Source organism: Rattus norvegicus, chromosome 17 (genome assembly GCF_036323735.1).
Source record: "Rattus norvegicus strain BN/NHsdMcwi chromosome 17, GRCr8, whole genome shotgun sequence".
Taxonomy (NCBI): Eukaryota; Metazoa; Chordata; class Mammalia; order Rodentia; family Muridae; genus Rattus; species Rattus norvegicus.
Genome location: NC_086035.1, coordinates 24811350 through 24830141, shown reverse-complemented (window position 1 = coordinate 24830141; position 18792 = coordinate 24811350). Strand labels below are relative to the sequence as shown.

Sequence of the window (18792 nt, the reverse complement as noted above, 5' to 3'; positions counted from 1 at the left end):
TTTGGATCTTTGACTTTAGCTTGTGTCAAGATGACATAAAGCTACCCAGCACAGGTGGGACATGATTTGTTTTGCTTTATTCATTGATCTTTATTGGTCCTTGAGTTTGTTAATGTTTGAGGGTTTGAATGAGAACTGCAGAGTTAAGTGATCTTGTAGGAAGGATGAGTTTGGTATACTCAGAAAAGAAAATGGAGACGGGATAAAATCAGAGAGTGGAATAAAGGAAAAAACACATTCTCCAGGCCCAAGTAATTAATTTGGATTTATTCTACGTGTAATGAAGATGATAAGGCAGGGAGGGATGTTGTTGAAGTTAAGATTACTATCGCTGTGATAAAACACCATGACCAAAGCAACTTGAGAAGAAAGGGTATATCGGCTTATATTTCCAGATTACTGTTCATCAATGAAGAAAGTCAGAACAGGAACTCAAGCAGGGCAGGAACAGACACAGGAGCTGATACAGAGGCCATGGAGTGTGATGCTTACTGGCTCACTCCCCATGGCTTGCTCAGCCTGCTTTTCTACAGAATCCAGGACCACCAGCCCAGAGATGATACCACCCACAATTGGCTGGGCTCTCCTCCATCAATCACTAATTAAGAAAATGCCCTACAGACTTGCCTACAACCCGATCCTATGGAGGTATTTTCTTAATTGAAGTTTCCTCCTCTCAGATGACTTTAGCTTGTGTCAAATTGATATAAAACTAGCCAGCACAGATGTGACAGGTTTTGATTTGCTTTACTCATTGATCTTTATCAGTCCTTGAGTTTGGTGATGTTTGGGGGGTTTTGAATGTGAATCCTGTTCCTGCCTTATCCCTAGGCTTTGAAAATTTCATCAACTCAAAGTCATTCACTGCTGGTTAGTATAGGTAGGGATCAGATGAATGGGGGAAAAATAGCCAAGCTGGTCCTTAGCAATTAACAGGCTGGATGACCTTGGAGAAATTCTTTGCCCTACTCAGTCCTTCGTGACTTCACATGGTGTTCATATGAAAATTAATACCTTAAAAGGAATTGGAAAGCATTTTGTATAGGTGTTGAAATATTGAAACATAGTCCCTGGGAATGTGAGTGAGTTCAAGCAGAAGCAAGGTCCTCCTCTTTGGAGAATTCAAAATGATTTGATTGTTGAATTGCCTGGGAAGTGAACAAGAATTGCTATTTTGTAACTAGGGTATTCTGAACTCCGAATACAGTGCACATGAACAGACACAAAGGACAAAAATAAAAACGCAGAATTCCCAGTAAAATGTGCAAATTTACATAAAACACCATTTTTTTAAAAAAAAAGATAACTCAGGTTGTTCTGAAACTGTAGTCTATTGGTAGGGCAGGTGCATAGCTGTCTCAGGCTCTTGGGTTCAATCTCTAGTATTTAAAAAAAAAAGCAAAAAGAATCTCACCAGTCTCTTTGAAGGTGTTGATGGGGCTCTGAAATTCTCAAAGCTGTTGGCTAACTTTGTAAATCCACCCGGAGATGAGTACATTTCTAGATGTCAGCAATACAGCAGGGAACAAAGAGGGCCTGTGAGGATAATTCTTGCCTGTCAAGTTGACATGTACTTGGGTGTGTCTGTGAGGGTGCTTCTAGGGAGGATTGGCATGTAGGTCTGTAGGAAGCAGAGGAAGTGTGACGTCATGGGTGAATGTGTGATGCATATGACCATAGACAGACTGTCCTTTCCCTGACCATAGGAACCAATCATATAAATCTCTTCTTATAGTTCTGCTTACATTCTATTGGTTCTGTTCCGCTAGAGAACTTGCACAGAAGTGTGAAGTCTCCACTTTCAGAAAGCTTATGCCTGAGGTTAAGCAGCTATCTTGTGGCATGGGGCAGTAGAGCAGCACTGGTCAAAGGGCAGCTTTACTACCTGATATAGTGCTCGCCTCTTCAGAGATAGACAGGAAAAGGGCAAAAAAGAGAGAAATTTGATTTTAGAAATAGAATCCAGTCTGTGAAAAAAATCAAAGAAAAATGATAGGAACTCTTATAAGAGAGTAATTCCCCAATATAGGAGAGATGGGGGGGCTGGAGAGATGGCTCAGCCGTTAAAGGCTAGGCTCACAACCAAATATATAAGAGAGATGGGGGGAGGGAGAGGGAGAGGCAGAGGCAGAGGCAGAGGCAGAGGCAGAGGCAGAGGCAGAGGCAGAGGCAGAGGCAGAGGCAGAGGCAGAGGCAGAGGCAGAGGCAGAGGCAGTAAAAGCAATATTTCAATTCTTCTGCTTCTTTCAGAGCAGGCTAAGAGCCTAAGAGCTTGGTAGAACAATCCACACTAGGCTCATTTTAATAATTTTGGAAAGTCCTACTCCCATGTATCACACCTGTAAAATGGGCTCAACCAGGAACTAGGTCCTCACATTCTTCTTAATGGGGTCTCTTAGGTGTACAGTGATGTAACTGAAGAAAGGTAGGTAATGAGGGATTATTACCCGTTCATCACATCAGAGGAATAATAATTCATATTGACCTGAAATGTCCACCGAAGTCTCCCAGGTTAAGGCCTTGTTCTCCAGTTTGACTCTATCAAGAGATGAAGTGTTTAAGCAGTTGGACTTAGAAGAAGAAATTTGGGTCTCTGGAAGAATGTGCTAGAGGGGCTGTGGGACCACAGTCTCTTCCTCTGCCTTTCACCTGCTGTGAATCAGGAAGTTTAGCTCCAGCCCATGCCCCTGCTGTGTCACCACAGGACTGAAAGAGCAAGGAACACTGACAGTCCTAGGTATTTGTTAGGGTGAGTATCTTGCACTGGGTACTGACAGACTTACAAACCTTTCATGTCATCTAGAAGCAAGAAATGGAAACACGATAGCATCAAGAGTGTGAACTTGAGTATTTTTTATAGGAGAGAAGAGACTCACTAGACTTCTTAAAGGAAAAAATGTAAGGGCCAGAAAAAATATAACTACAGAGGAAAGCCAGGAATCCTCCAGACAGAGGTTTCCCAATAAGTGATAAAAGAAATGAAAGAAAGAAAAAATATTTACCATCTCTTACTTGAAACTATGGTATTCTGTTTGCACAAGGCATTTAAGGCCTATGATATTGTTGTGAATTAAGTGTTCGATTCCCATTTTCTATAAAGCAAGAGCTGGGCCAAAAGGAGTTTATAATTGTCATGCTAGCAAAACGAGGACGCCATTAAGTCTCACCCTGGAGTTCCTCTTATGTCAAGTATCCTTTGTATCTAAAATCTATTTGGGTAGGAGCCAGGGATCGGTGGCAACACAGAACTAGACTTCCTTCGTCTAATTGGAAAGAATTATATGTAGTTATCCTAGAATGTAAATTAGGGAACAGCACATCAGGAAAAGCCATTGATGACACTGAACACCCAGAGATCCCTGGTGTGGCCACCAAACTTTCCACAAGTCCTGGGTTCTCTCAAGAGACTAACATGGTCCTTTTCAGAACTGAGAAAAGGGACTTCCATCAACTGACATACGGGCAAACTCTCTGAAGTCCCAAAATATAATATATGAGAGGGCTCTGGACTGTTACGAGTAATAACTAATAATCAATAAATGCAATCACGCTCAGGGTCCAGATTCCCTAGGACCACTCCTTCCTGTGAGTTATTAAAATCATTTCAACTCTTACATATTAAATGTCACACGGAAAATAACCTCTTGCAAAGTGTTGGGTTCATCATATTTTACGAATTAATACTTCAGGTCATTTTAATCAGTTTCTGATATATATGCCATTTACAGAAAGCACTTGAGGGAAGAACACTGTGTCCATGATGAATTATGACAAGAATATGAACTATATTCTTCATATACATATTGGAATTTGAGCACTACTGGGGTGCTTTCCCATGTTAAGTAAGCTTTAAATAAAACATAAATTTGCCTATTTCGTTGAAATAGAGCATCCCTCTTTTTCTAGCATAAAACTTCAAACTTATTAATTTTGCGGCTATATTTTAAAAATGAGAGCAAGCACCAGCTAGACAACGACATGATGAGTGTCTTGAAACTTCCAGAAAGGGTACTAAATTTTTCACAGTATTTGTGTTTCATTCTCAATGTAATAAAAATATGCCATTCTTTTAATAAGGAACAATAGATCCTCAGTTTGATTCACATGCATGGATTAGAAGTCATGTGTGAAAAGTTACTGTTTTATTCAGATTGGATTTCCCTCCAGTGAACCAAAAATGGTGCCTGTCTACCACTACAAAAATGATACCTTGTCACACTGATAAATAAATATTAATTGGCTGTTACAGTTTTTTAAATCCTATAAACCCTCAAAGTAGTCTATGGGCTCAGTAAGTTCAGGGAAAGTTTTCTCTATAGCATCTAAAGTTTCTATGTTTACCCTACTATAGGGCAAAACCTCCTACCAAAATCATGGTCTCCCTAAAGGAACACTAATCACAAAATAAGCTTATTTTAATACTGAAAGATACATGTGACAACTGGGTAATCTTTCCTCGTTCTTTTCCCACCAGGAAAAAAAACCAGTTTATTGTTTCATTTTCTGTTTTGTTTTATTTGTTTCTTTTTAATGACTGAAGAGGAAATTTCTGGTTTCTTTGGATATGGATATTTCCATATGATGTCATATTGGAAATGAGAGCCTCCGGGTCACTTGGAAATGTCATGTAATGTTTTGCTGGGGCATATAGGTGAAAGGATCTTTCTGCTAAAGAAGACACATGAAAGAATATTGAAGCAGACACAGGTGAGAGGATGCTTTCCTGAAGCACCCTCATGAGGGAACATGTGATGCTTAGAATATAAACATGACCCCACAGGCAGTGGGAGGAGCCTCTGGCATTGGTTCGCCCTGCTCTGACTCACTAGTCTCCACAGACAGTGCTCTTACAGTGGTTTACCCTGCATTGCATTGCTGATCTTTGCTTGTTATGAACTCAACTAAGAACTCATGACATTCCAGGGGCTTCTTGCCACTTCATGGTTTCTTCTTGACCAGACTGCTGTTACAGATTTATGAGTGGTCATGGCCGAATGGATTGGACGACTGCTGTTGATTCCTGTTGGTGTTTTGCTAGAGGACTGGATGGCTGACAATGAAGATTGAAATGGCCCCCAAAGAACTATTTCTAAACAGCTCCACATCCCCCATTTCCTATTAGCATTGCTTTTCTACTACCTCTGGTGGGTAGTAGGCTACAGGGGAGGTTAAAGTGTTTAAAAACCCTTATAAAGTAGGTTGTAAAAAAATCTAAGCCTACAAACAACAAATGTTTTTTCTTCCCATTTTTGTTGGTCATGAATCCAGGTGTGGCTATGAATTCCTGATTTCAGGTCCTTTGCAAACCAGGGAGTCCAAGGCAACTTAGGTGGTCTTGTCAGCTTTAGTTATTAAAGCAGGCTGCTGGACTCGGGGTCTTAGTTTCCTGGGGACTGTCTCATTAGAGAGAGTGAGACAAAACTGCCAACCTTTCCCTGATAGGAGTAGAGAGATGATATCCCATCATTTCCACCTATTATATAGATACTTTGCATAGGCACAATCTAATCACAGCCAAATGAGAGAATAATATATGCAAGGACATCACTGTCAGAAGCATGAGTCTCCAGGCTGTCAGTTTGTTTGATGAGGTCTCTCACTGTGTGTAGCCCTGACTGGCCTGAAACTTCTATTCACCCACCTTCCTCTACCTTTCAGGCTTGGGATTAAAGGTATGTGCCACCATACCAGGCTGCAGGCTCTTGCCCTCACTCTATTGTTTCATGTGTATGGATGTTTTGTCTGCATGTATGTGTGTACACCATGTGTGTGCAAAGCCCTCGAGGGTGGGATGAGGGTGTGGGAACTCCCAGACCTGGACTTGAAGATGACTGTGGATATGTAGGTTCTGGGAATGGAACTTGGAGTTTGCAGAAGAGCATCCTGCACTCAGAACCACTGTGCATTCTCTCCAGCCTCTGCCTGGCTCATCTTAAAAGGCTGCCTGCCACTGGGTCTTGCTTGTGTTGGGATTAAAAGCCCTGACTGCTCCACTCTTCCAGATCCACCACACGCATGGAAGGATAAAGATCAAGTCTTGCTTCTGCACTTCATTCATGCACACTGTGGGTCTTATGGGTATCCCAGCATGTTCCCTCTGGCTTCATAGAACCCTGGGAACTAGGGCCCAGAATGTGGCTTTACAGAATGTGGGAGCCGCATGGTTCCCAACACGGACTATGTTACCACTAGCTGGCCACGATGCTTAAAGTTTGAGTTGTCTGCAGACTGCACAGTCTATGTCTGTCCATGGGGGCACTTGCTCATATTCTCTCTCACACAGTGGACTGCCCTCTTATCTGAGCAGCCACAAAAAGTGCAGCCCTCCCAACGATGTGATGTTTCCAGAAGGTCCCGGATGCTGCTGTGGCTCTTGCTGGCCTGTGAGCCTGGTTCTTTATAATCATTGTATTAAGCACTTAGACCATCATACCAGAGTCCATGGCTGGGACACTTAAACAATTATGTGTATCCCTCAGTCTGGAACTCCCACGCCCCATGGAGTGGTGTTATTCATGATAGCTTCTTTGAAGGACCGTCTCCTTGGCTTCCGGATACCTAGCTTCTCGCCAGGTTTTTGCACGGTGTTTCCTTAGAGCGTGTCTTAACCCCTCTCCCTCCCTCTCCCTTTACTCTCCCCACTCCCATCTCCTCTATCATTTCTTCTCTCTCTTCTCTTTTCCACCCATTTTCCTTCCTTCTTTCTCACCCGCCTTGGTGTTCTATCCCATTTGACTTAATAATCCCAATAAAGATCCTATGGTCATGCTCCAAGGTGCTATTAGACACCAATATTTTAATGTATAAGTTTTGGGGATACATATTTCAGACTACAACATCCCTACTTCTATTTCTATCTCCCACATTTATTTTTCTACATGAAGAGAGTATAGCTGAAAGCTAAGCCATTTCACTGGCGATGCAAATACCATTTTAGCCAATTTAAAACTAAATAGAGAAATAAGATCATTTTAATTGTCTGTGAAAGCATACAGGGTTATGTCAACAGAAGCTGCTGGGGCCATCTTCACCTCAAAGGAAGGGCCATGAGTATATCTCTAACACATGGTATAGCACTTGGTGTAGAGGGAACAAAATAAGTCCTCCTTGCTAATAACAAACTACTTAAAAACATAGTAGCTTAAATATATGATATTTGTTTAGTGTGACTAATTTTCCTGTTATGTGTGTGTGTATAATTCAGTGGAATGACTCATCTACTCTACATGGCATAAATTGGACCCCTTTCAGCTGCTTTGAGATCAGGGCTAGGTTGAAATGGAAAAGTCCAGGATAATCCACACCCTGCTCTTGGTCAAGGACAAGAAGTTTGGTTTAAGCTTGGACCTTCTCTCTCCTGTAGGCATAGCCTCACTTTCAGGTCTCTCAAGCAGTGGACATGTTATCTTTATAAGATGAGGTGAAGATGCAAAAGAGACTTCTAACACAACAGGAAAAGGAAGTTGTCAGTCTGTTAAGACATAAGAGTAAACCCCAAACTCTACAATATTACTTCCATAACATTTCTTTAGCTAATAGTCAGTGATTCCTCTTAGATTGAAGATAGAAAATACAGACCTCGCCCTTTAGTGGGGAAAAACAAAGATTTTATAGTTTTTCTTTATCTAACTCAATAAATTATCGGTGACTAAATTAATGATAAAATACAAAATAAAGTAAGTAATACCAGTAAGTTTAACCTATTTTGGCTGTGTACAATATAAAAACCTTGGCCTAGTTCAGAACCTCCCATTTGAGTTATGGACAAACATCAAAGATTTCCAATAATTAAAAAAAACCCTCATAACTAAAGAATGCTAGCTGCCAAGTTTCCACATTTCGTTTTATTAAATTATCTTTTATTATTTTTAATCATGCCCACATGAATGCAGGTGCCCACAGAGACTCCGGTCTGGAACTAGAGTTACAGGCAGTTGTGAGTCACCTAACACGGTTGCTGGGGGTTTAACTCTGGTCCTCTGAAGGTCATGTACATGCTTTAACAACTGAGCCATCTCTCCACGAACCCCCTGCATATCTCTCTGACTCTCCTGTTGTATACATTGTTCTTAACGTAGGGATGCTTATCTACATAATGCCTTTGCTACACATGTGCACACAGTACTGGACCAAAACGCTTATAAAATGTATGTTAAAGCCTCAGTCCACACACAATGGAATTTACAAGTGGGTCCTCTGTAAGGTACTCAGGTTTAGAAGAAGAAATGGGAGTGTCAGGATAGAATTAATGGGTCTAATCGAGAAAGGCCAACAGCTCTCATTTTTTTCCTGCCCTGGACAGGCACTAATGAAAGACTATCTGGGGAGGAGGGAAGGTGGTCACTAAAGAGACAGATCTGCTAGGATGATCATTTCTGTTGTTCTAGACTCTTCTAGACTCTTAGCCTGAATGAATGTTTGTTGTTTAAGCCACTCATTGTTTGATGTTTTATCATAATATCCTGACTGAATAAGATACACAACACAGTGAGTGAATAATTTATTCTATCTTGGCTTGATAGCCATGGCCAAGAAAAGGAAGGGCAGTGTGTGTACAGCTAAGGTTCCAGAGCAGGAATACAGCTATAAGGGAACTATTTTTTATGCTTTGATGGATTTTTCTCAATGAAGATTTATACTTTTTCCCCCATATTGTAGATAAAAACAGTAATCATCCTTTAAAAATGGCAAACAAGATTTAAAGACTGCTTTGTATAGGCTGCAGGGTTGCAGATAACAGGGGAGGTGTTTGTATATATCTACACATATGGAAAATTCTCAGATGACACCTGGGAGGCATACATCCTTTACAGCTGCTCTTGGGCTCATGGTGGGGCTGAAATTGGGGGCAGTGTCTCAGACAATCCACACCCTGTTCTTTGTTGGGGACAAATTAAGTTTAGACTTGGACATTCTCCTGTAGGCACAGCCTCACTTTCTGGTCTCTCCAGCAGTGGACTTGGTATTTCACAAAATGACTTTAAGAGTCAAGAGGAAGATTTCCAAAGCAACAGGAAACAGTTGTCAGGTCCACGGGCTTAAGCTTGAACCCCACATTTCTTTTCCACGTGAGGATGGACTGAGTTGAATTTGCTCATACCTCAAGGAACTGAGTGTATGAGGTCATTTCGCCTTTTAAAAAAGTCTTACTCAAAATATTACTTCCTTAAAAAATAAAGAATTAATCAAGTCATTCTGCAGGATGGTGGTACTATTATTTTCTTATTTATTACTAATTTATAAATGTTAAAATAGCATCTCTGAATTGATTTGTTTCTTCTCCATAGCATATATTCTATTTTTAAAAATGACTGATCTCATGATAATGTCTTTTGACATCATGTAAACATTTCCTTCATTTTCTGTTTTTAAGATCAGTCCATGTTTTTGATAATCTGAATTTCCACTAAATTTGTCTAGTTTATCTAAATAATTCCACATTATTTTTTGCTCTCATTTTAGAAGCAGTTTTTTTTAATTATCTGCTACTTGTAGGGGATCTGTGCCCTGAAATACAAAGCCGTGTGTGTGTGTGTGTGTGTGTGTGTGTGTGTGTGTGTGTGTTCAAACCCTTACAGTCTTATAGGGGCTAATTAATGTATATAAAGAGTGGCAAAATGGATGAGTTTAGAGTCTGAGTTACATATCTGACCAACTCCAGGTGGGAAACTGGATATTGGGAGAATATATTGAATTGCATACAGTTATAGCTAAGCGTAGCTGACTACATGATGACGGGTGGCTCTGTCTAATGTGGAGAAATACTAGAGCAGAGAGGAGGAAGTCATATGACTGGGGTCTATTAACATACAGCATAATTGACTTGTCCTAACAGAAAGGAGAAGTCAACCAATGATTTGAACCAAAATGTGAGATGTCTTAGGAAGATTGTTTGCTTCAGGATGTTTCTAGGTGTTATTCAATAATTAGATATTAAGTAATTATATGTTAGATAACTAGAATATCTTACTGGAATTGAAGTGCCATAGTTGTGTGCCCATAATTATACAGTTTCCATTTCCAACATTGCCCTAAGATTTTAAGGGAGATCGAGTAACTTGACAAACTTCCCCAAAATTCTGATCCTCATATGTGAATTACAAATGTTAATGCTGGCCCCCAATATTTCCTTCAACTCTAAGTGCCCTGATATCAGTGGAAGTAACAAATTTTTACTGTGGTCTAGAAACACACAAAAGATTTAAGAAATTCAAATATAAATAGTGCTCAGAGTCACTCATGTATTCTTTCAAACGACAGAATCATGAACCCAGGAAGGAAGGAGATAAACTCTGAAGTGACTCAGAACTTAGGTATATCCTGGGATTGGGCTTCCTTATTGGAGCTGAGGCTGTTTAAAAGAACCCTGATCTTTGGCTCCACTGTAGCATTTACTCCAGATCATCACTCTGTTGGTGACATGGCTTCAAGGAGACAGGGTTTCTGGTGATGACTCTTACAGTAGAGAAAACACAGACAGGGAGATAATGACTGTGGCGGGTCTTATCATTGACAAGGTCTCTAGCCAGAATGTGGGCTTTAGAGCACACATCGTAGCCCACCCTTCCATGTCTTGCCTCTTGTAATTATTCTTTGACTTTAAATATAAACTGAGAAATGTCTTACAAGAGCATCTCCAAATGATGTATTTAGCAACTGGAGTGCATTTCTATAGCAAGCCTGTCTGGTCACAGCAAGTAAAAGAGGGAAGCAGACCCTTGTGCTGTATGACCACCAAGCGCCTGCTCTCTGACTCTCCATCTGGAAACCTTTACTCCCATTCTGTTCTCAGAGACCCTGGTCCTATAGACTCTTTGCCTTAGCCTGGGCATTAAAGTACCACTCGAATAATGGCAGGCACCTATGTCTACTTTAAACAACCTTATACACTGACATGCGATCCACAAAACAGATGTGCTTATCAAATATAAAATGGGGTTAAGTACCAGCAAAATTAAGTGACTTTATTTTTTCCCTCCTTTCCTTTGGCTGACACAAACCCTCCATCCCAGACATACTTCCTTGTGTTTTGGAGTAATTCGAAAAATGGAATCTGTTACCCTAAATTGAAGGAAACCATGGTCTTAATGGAATCATTAGAGAAATTGTTCCAGAATACTGCATCCTTCCAGAAATAATAACCCTGTAATGTAAGCAAACTCCGAGTCAGCACGGGTTACCTGCTGCATACAGAGGGGCTCGGTCATGTTCATTAGATCTGCCCGAGGCTCAGCCAAACTTCAGCACATGACCTTTAAGAATTTTTAAAAATTCATTAATCAATGTTCTTTGCCTGAGTTTTGCTGTTTTTGCTTCCTTAACCTATTATTTGTATCCTTTTTTTTTAAGTTGGCTGATCCCCTCCATACCCAACGATACTAAGAACTGCAAGCATAACAGTTCTAGCTAATAATTAACAGAAGTTTCTTCAGTTACCATTGCCAAAGGTCAATAACGGTATTTTCAAATGTCACCCAGAAGAATTATCATGCAAGCTAACGTGACGAGAAAATCATGGTCAAAAATCTTTATGTCCTTAAAATAATTTTGATACCCTTTCTCTTTGAATCTCTATAAAGCCCAAAGAATGTCTGTTTATTTCACAACACTAATGCCTTAGAAACCAAGCGGAGAAACAACTGAAGGGCTCCTTCACTTCTGAAAGATCACTATGGTTTTCCGACATCTGCTTGATGTTCCCATCAATGCCTTCTATAACTTTGGATCATGGTAACACTAAGCATGAGGCACCTTTTTCGTGCATTTATGAATGGCTCAAGGCAGCGGCTCCTAGGCTATCCTGTCTTTCTTAGGGAAACCATAGAGATGCAGATGTCCTCACTGGGACCTTCACCTTAAATTTTTCTTGGCTAATTAATTAAAAATATAATCTTAAGCTTACTTACACTTTGTGATCCTTTACTTTTCTTTTGCAATTCAAATGCTCTAAATCATCAAATATTTTATTAAATTCTAATAGAAAATGCATACCTTCTACCAATCCTTTTGAAAGTTGGACACATTTCAAACATATTTCTAAGAAAAGACTGAAAATATCACTTGTTCTTGCATTCTGCTTTGATTTTGAATGCTATTTTGTTAATTCTTTTACCAAACTTTTAGTAAGAATGTATTCATTGTGGAGTGAATTAGGTCTCCCCTAAGGAAATATGTTTAACATTCTAACATTTTTAACATACAGTGTTTCAGAAAACAGTTACATTTGGAAATGGGATCTTTTTATTTAACTAAATTATAATGGTGTCATCCAACATGGCAATGTCCTTTTGAAGTAGAGTCACTTTCATGAAGACAGACTGACTTACATTACAGGGAAGACCTAGAGGGGACCATAGTGGCCACCTACAAATTGAAGAACCCTTAAGCCTTCAAGAATCCATGAGAAACACACAAAATCTTGCCTGCTTACATCTTGACTTTTGTCTGAAAATTTGTAGACTTTTTTCATGGCAGCCTTAGGAAAGAAACCCAATGTTCTTAGGAATGAAAGGTTCCATTCATTTGTGGTACCTCTCCATCAGTGCCTGAGTGACAGGTGAGATAAACTACGTTGTCTCGGTCTCTTTTTCCTGATCCTTTGATAAAATTCTGACGAAAGCAACTGAAGTTGCTTCTGTTATTGCAACGAGAGTTATTCCTGGTGTTTCTACCAAGGACTTACTCAAAAAATCTTCAGGCAAGCACTCACGTCCTCAAACCGAAACTTGGAATCCGCAAATGATCTTGACCTACTATGCCAATGTACAGCAGACTCGATGTAAAGTCGTTGATGCTGATGTTCATGTGATCGGGGGCGGGGGGGGGCTGCGACTCCTATTTTTCCCTTAACTTACCTTGTTTCATCTCCACTACCTCATGATATAGCAAGAACCATGTTAACATGTAGAATTATTTGGAGCCAGAACAACAACAAAACACTAGATATGAAATTGACACCAAGGATATCTGGAGTAGTACACCATCCGCACATCTATTGCCTCCCTTAGGAACTCTTTCCAAGACCCATAAAGCAGCTGCTCTTGCACTTGACTTTCAAGTGCTGGCCTCCTCTCCTAGCCTGAGGCCAAAGGTAGACCACCTGTGAAGCGGTAACATTATGACCTTGCTAAAGGTCAGTCAGTAAGAGAACCTTACAGACATGTCCTCGGACTCAGGACAGATTTCTTTCATTTAGGTAATGCCTTTTTTGTTCTTTGATTTTTTTTCCCCCACAGATGCATGGTCACCTCTCTCTAGTTAGCACACCAGCTGCCTTAGGGAAGCTAATCACTTCCCTTCGTGGAGTAAGAAAAGAAATGAGCCTCTCTAACTTGTCTCTTAAATGGAATGAACTAGATCTCTCCAATGTCTCACTAGTCATTACAAATCCAAGGCATGGTTTTGAAGTTTTTTTCTGAGTGTATTTTTACTATTAGGAAACTACGATGCTATGGCTGAGGGGATAGCTCAATTTGTAGACTACTTAGATGGTGGGAATGAAGCTTTGCATTCAAACTGTAGTACTACGATAGACCAGGACTATGGAACATGCCTGCGATCTCAGTCCTCCAAACATGGAGACAGGAGGATCAGAAATTCCACGTTATCATCCTCTGCAATATAATGAGTAGAGGCCAGCCTGAGACACATGAGTCTCTGTTTTAAAAATAAATAAATACATTTAAGTAAATAAGTGAAATAACATCACAGTCGGTTGCGTGAAAACTCACTGTTTTACCTGTCACTCTCCTACAATCGATAGCAGTGAGACCAGCAGGCAGAATTGTATGCTTAATGAGAAAGATGGATGTTACTTGGGGTGACTCTGACAGAGCAAATGGGACTTCTTCGAGCAGCAGTCTTTCACATTCTAGAAGCAGAAGAGCTCTTGCGACTCCTCTTTCCTGACAAATTATAGTCATCTTAGGTGCCTCTCCTATTTTAACTTTTTGTTATGAGTGTTGTGCTGTTCATATATATACTGAATGTGAAGTAACCTAGTGGGGTTCTATTTGTTTGTTTGTTTGAGGATGGTGAGATTCCCAGATTTTGCTGAGCATGAATATTAAAGGACAGACACAATTCAATATTATTTTGTCATCTGGCTAAAGAGTACATTTTTCTGCCTGTGGCAGGAGATGATTATGTTTTGTTTTTATTTTCTGACACATGCAGAAATTTTAGGACTGTTCTTTTAACCATTCCAAGATGCTTCCCTCTCCGATTGGCAGGAACAGGGAATGCTTTTCTCGTCCCAGGAATCACCAGAAAGTCCTACAGACTCAGTGCAGCTTTCACATTGTAAATAATCTTTGCAACATCATTTTTTTTAGCTTCCAATGAGCATCCTCACAGACCTTCATGGTGCAACTCCTCCTACTGACACTTTGCTCAGAACCTCCCCTGTGTCCAAGTCAGCGCTCCAGCACTGTAAAGAAATACCCAAGGCAATGAGCTTACATAGTGACTCAGGGTCTTCATTTTGGGAGTTCTAGTCCAAATTCAGTGATATCCACTGCTTTCAGCCACTGACAAGGCAACATGTCATGGTGCCAGGATAGGACATGGCTAGAATGACTTACTTCATGAACCAGGAAGCAAAAATAGAGGAAGAGAGTGGGGTTCACAGTCCCTTCTCAAAGATGGAGCCTCAATGAATAAAGGGCCTCACACTGTATTCTGCCTCTAGAGGGTCCACCATCTCAAAAGCTTAATAGTTCTACTGTGTGGATCAAGGCTTTCAAACTCCAAATGACACCTCTCCACACGTGCACTGTTCCAAAGGCTCAACAGCTCATATGGGTACCCTCTACAAAGCCTAGAATAAAGGAGGATCCTGCATCCAGAGTTTGCCCTTTTACACAGGGACTTAAGAGAGAATGAACAAAAGCCAGTAATAAAAACAAACTGTAGCACACCTCAGTGAAAAACATTTCAAAACAAGAAGGTTTGAAATGGACGAAATAATAATAATATTGTAGAGTACTGGGATCATATAATGAAACAAAAAGCTATGTGAACCTACATTGTTCTTAACCAAAGGTTAATTTGAAAGTTAACTGAACTATAAGCACTTATCATGTTTATTAAAAGCCCAGCAGATAAATTTTATAATTTTTATAAATGTATAGTATTTATAATTACAACAGCAATAAGAGAAATTATTGGATTCCTGCTATGCATTGGCAAGGCATCTTTCTGCACATACCTCTGGTAGGATAATATTACTGTACCCATCTTCCAAGAAGGCCCAGAATAGAGAGTTGGCATTCCTTCCAGTTGATATGTCAGTCAAGGTTCCTGTTCCATTAAACATTTCCCTAAAATGAATTCTTATGTTCCGGTTTCAAAGCAGCTTTGATATCATGGCTACTGCCTCAGTGAGTATGCTACCATGTTTAAAGCTGGTCATACATGCTCACAGGTATTGCTGTTATTTAGTACATATCTTCCATTGATGGGTTATGCTTACCTTTGGTTTTGGGGTTTTTGTAACCCCTACCTATCTCCATCTGAATGACAGAGTGATCGTATTGTCTAATGGTTTTGATCGATGTTATATTGTAGAGTCACAATTTGATACGGAGTTGTTTCTTAGTTACAGAGAAAAAGGAGAGGGTGGTTACATTAACACATCTACTAGTGAAAAAGCACAATGGGAAACTGTTTCCAGGTAGGGAAAAATATATTCTCCTTGAACCTTATCCTTCAGTATCAGTGTCAATTCTGATAATGTTTATAGTAATTCAAATTAATCGGTAAAAGGCAGTTCTGCTGTGAACAGTCCATGCCATGCCCAGCAGTACAACCTAGACTTCTAGGACTCATCAACTCTCCTTTCTCTCTTTGTACTTTCTCTACCCAGGAAGATGCCATTGGCCCTTTGCAGACGCTCTGGCTTTACGACTCTTATTGTACAGTTTCTCTCTAAACTTAATGTCTTCCTTTTCCCCAGAATCACTTTTAGCCCTGCCCACCATGTTTTCTCCCAGCACTCTCCTTTCCAGAAGGCATTCAAACAGCCAGTATGACCTATTGCTCTCTGTATAGTTCCTCCAACATCTGTCTGTCTATACACATATATATGTGGGCCACACACAGTGCATGTGTTAGTGTTGTTTGCTAAGAAATTCTGTAAACAAAAAGATCAATAATCCATACTACACTCTTAACAAATAACACAGAACTAAACATCTCTTTACCTGTTATAGGGTTGGAATAATAGATAGATAGATAGATAGATAGATAGATAGATAGATAGATAGATAGATAGAAAAATGGATGGATGGATCAATGGATTGATGGATAGATAGATAATAGATATAGAGATAGGTGATAGATAAATGATAGATAGATAGATAGATAGATAGATAGATAGATAGATGGATGATAGATAGAAAAAGACTAGATAGAGAGATAATAGACTACCAGATAAAGATAGATGATGATAATGATGATAGATAGATATAGATAGATAGATAGATAGATAGATAGATAGATAGATAGATAGATAGATGATAGACAGGTAGATATAGAGATAGATATAGAGAGGATGATGATGGTGATAGATAGATTGATGACTGATTGACAGGTGATAGATAGATAGATAGATAGATAGATAGATAGATAGATAGATAGATAATAGACAGGTAGATAGATAGATATAGAGATGATGATGATAATGATAGATAGATAATAGATAAATAGATAGAAAGAGACAGAAAAAGAGAGAAAAAGAGAGACAGATAGATCAATAGTAGATATTTATTAAACACTTGTTGAGTAAGTGAATGTGATCAGAGAAGATTATGTGAGTAAGATCCTTTATGTTGATGACAGTGGATTGATTCTGTACAGAGAGGTATGGTGAGCAGATAATGACAGTAGAATTCAATTAAATGCAAAGTAATATGTGTACACAGAAGGTCAGCTTACCACAGAAAGGCTTTCATGGAAATAGAGCCCCACGTCATAAAAGTTGCCACCATGATGAACTGGGCATGTTCTTGTCTTCAGTCCCTCAGTTTGACACCACTGGGAGACACAGCTCCCCAGCTGATTGAGCAGAGACACTCTGAGGAGGTAGGAGCCTTGGGGAGCCTTGTCCTTGAGGCCCCTGATACATATGATCTGTATTTGTAGGCTAGGCAACTGAGACTGCTCACCCTACATAAAAGGAGGAGTTCTTGAATTACACAGGAACTGAGTAAAACCAAGCAATTAGCAACAATGGGCTTTTCAGAGGGTAAGAAAGGGAGACAATTATTTTTACTCAACCTGTAATTGTTAGGTATTAGCAATGATAACAGACAAGGACCCACAATGTATAATTAAGAGGTCAAAAAGCAAACTCCCAGGTGATGGGAGGGAAAGTTTAACTAGTGTTTAAGCACGGTATGTTAATAAGCTACGCCATCAGAAACCATTAATCTATTATAGAAAGATGGAATTAGCTGGAATCCAACACGTCTGAAAACCACACAGCAGGCCTGCTAAGATATTGGGGAATGTGAAACCCCAGCAGTGAGCCTCACACATGGCATGAGAAAGGCGGCAGTCGTAAACAATACTAATCACAGATAATAACGCCACATTGAAAAGTGACCCGCGAAACATGGAAGACTTCCACCTCATCTGATCCAGCATGTTCTCAGCATGTCAGCGTACCCCACAGGCTTCCAATGAAAGCCAGTCCCACAACCAGAAAGAGGGAAATATGGAGGTCTGAGTCTCGGTTCATGGCATGTAACCGAGACAGAACTGAACGCTTTATGAAGCATTCAAGTTTCATCGCTCATTCGTAGTTGACTGGAGAAGGGCATTCCCATGTTCAGTAATTGCCAACAAGTTTATACAAATGATTTTAGTGAACTATTGTTTTAAACTGAGTAAACACTAAAGAAAGAAAGTTGAGAATTCAGATATTATTAGGTTTTATTTCTAGACTTACAAGTTCCTGAAAAATTCAACCCTGAAGAATTCATTGGTACTTTATGCTTCAATCACAAATAATGTCATTTTTAAGGACACATTACTCTTCTACCCAGGATACGGGTACCACCAGGTTAATCTATAGTTGACAGGAGAGAGACTTCTTAATCCTGCCAAGAATTTATTGAGATAATGCATATTTCCCTATAGATAATATGCTTCTAGAATTAAGTAAACAAAGAAAGTTGTTCAATTTCTTTTGTTTCCCATTCAAATCATACTTAAAAAGTAATCAGAATAACAATTATTTTTGGTTTAATTAGAAAATCTTAATTAACAACAAAGATTTAACCTTAATATTTTGGTTTCCAAAAATATTTTTGGAAAATTAACACCATCTGAGTAAATAAGACAATCTTTTTAGACCTCAAGGCAGGATTACTGATGCAGGCAGACGGAGTTATTAAACACATTCTAAATTAAACGCCTCTATGAATTTTATACTGAAATATATTGTGATAGTTTTGCATGCCAAATGTGACATTTTGTGTTTTAGATTCATCTTCTGTAGTAATTTTTTTGGAAATGTCAGACAAACAAAGATTTTTGTCATTTACCAATAGAATTACTATGCATGGTTGCCTAGCCATCTCTGTGAAGGCTCTTGTGGTTGTTTCAAGTCAGCAAGCCATAAAGAATCTTTATCTCTCTGAAACACAGCAATTTGGAAGATAATCGAATGGTGACTAGGGGGCAGACATGCCAGTCTGAGGAATTATACCACAATCTCTCTTGCATTTACCACCTCAGTCAAGCACATGCCAGGCAGAGTGGGAGAAGGGGAATGAAGATCCATCAAAT

General features: G+C 39.6%; 1 protein-coding gene across 1 annotated transcript in view; it reads right to left on the bottom strand.

Annotated features, from left to right (window-relative positions):
• Window positions 1-18792, bottom strand: part of Ofcc1 (orofacial cleft 1 candidate 1) — a 306918-nt gene that overhangs the window by 189356 nt on the left and 98770 nt on the right. The window contains 1 exon segment of the mRNA XM_039096372.2: window positions 16936-17166. Within this exon segment, the coding sequence (XP_038952300.1) occupies window positions 16936-17166 (231 nt within the window).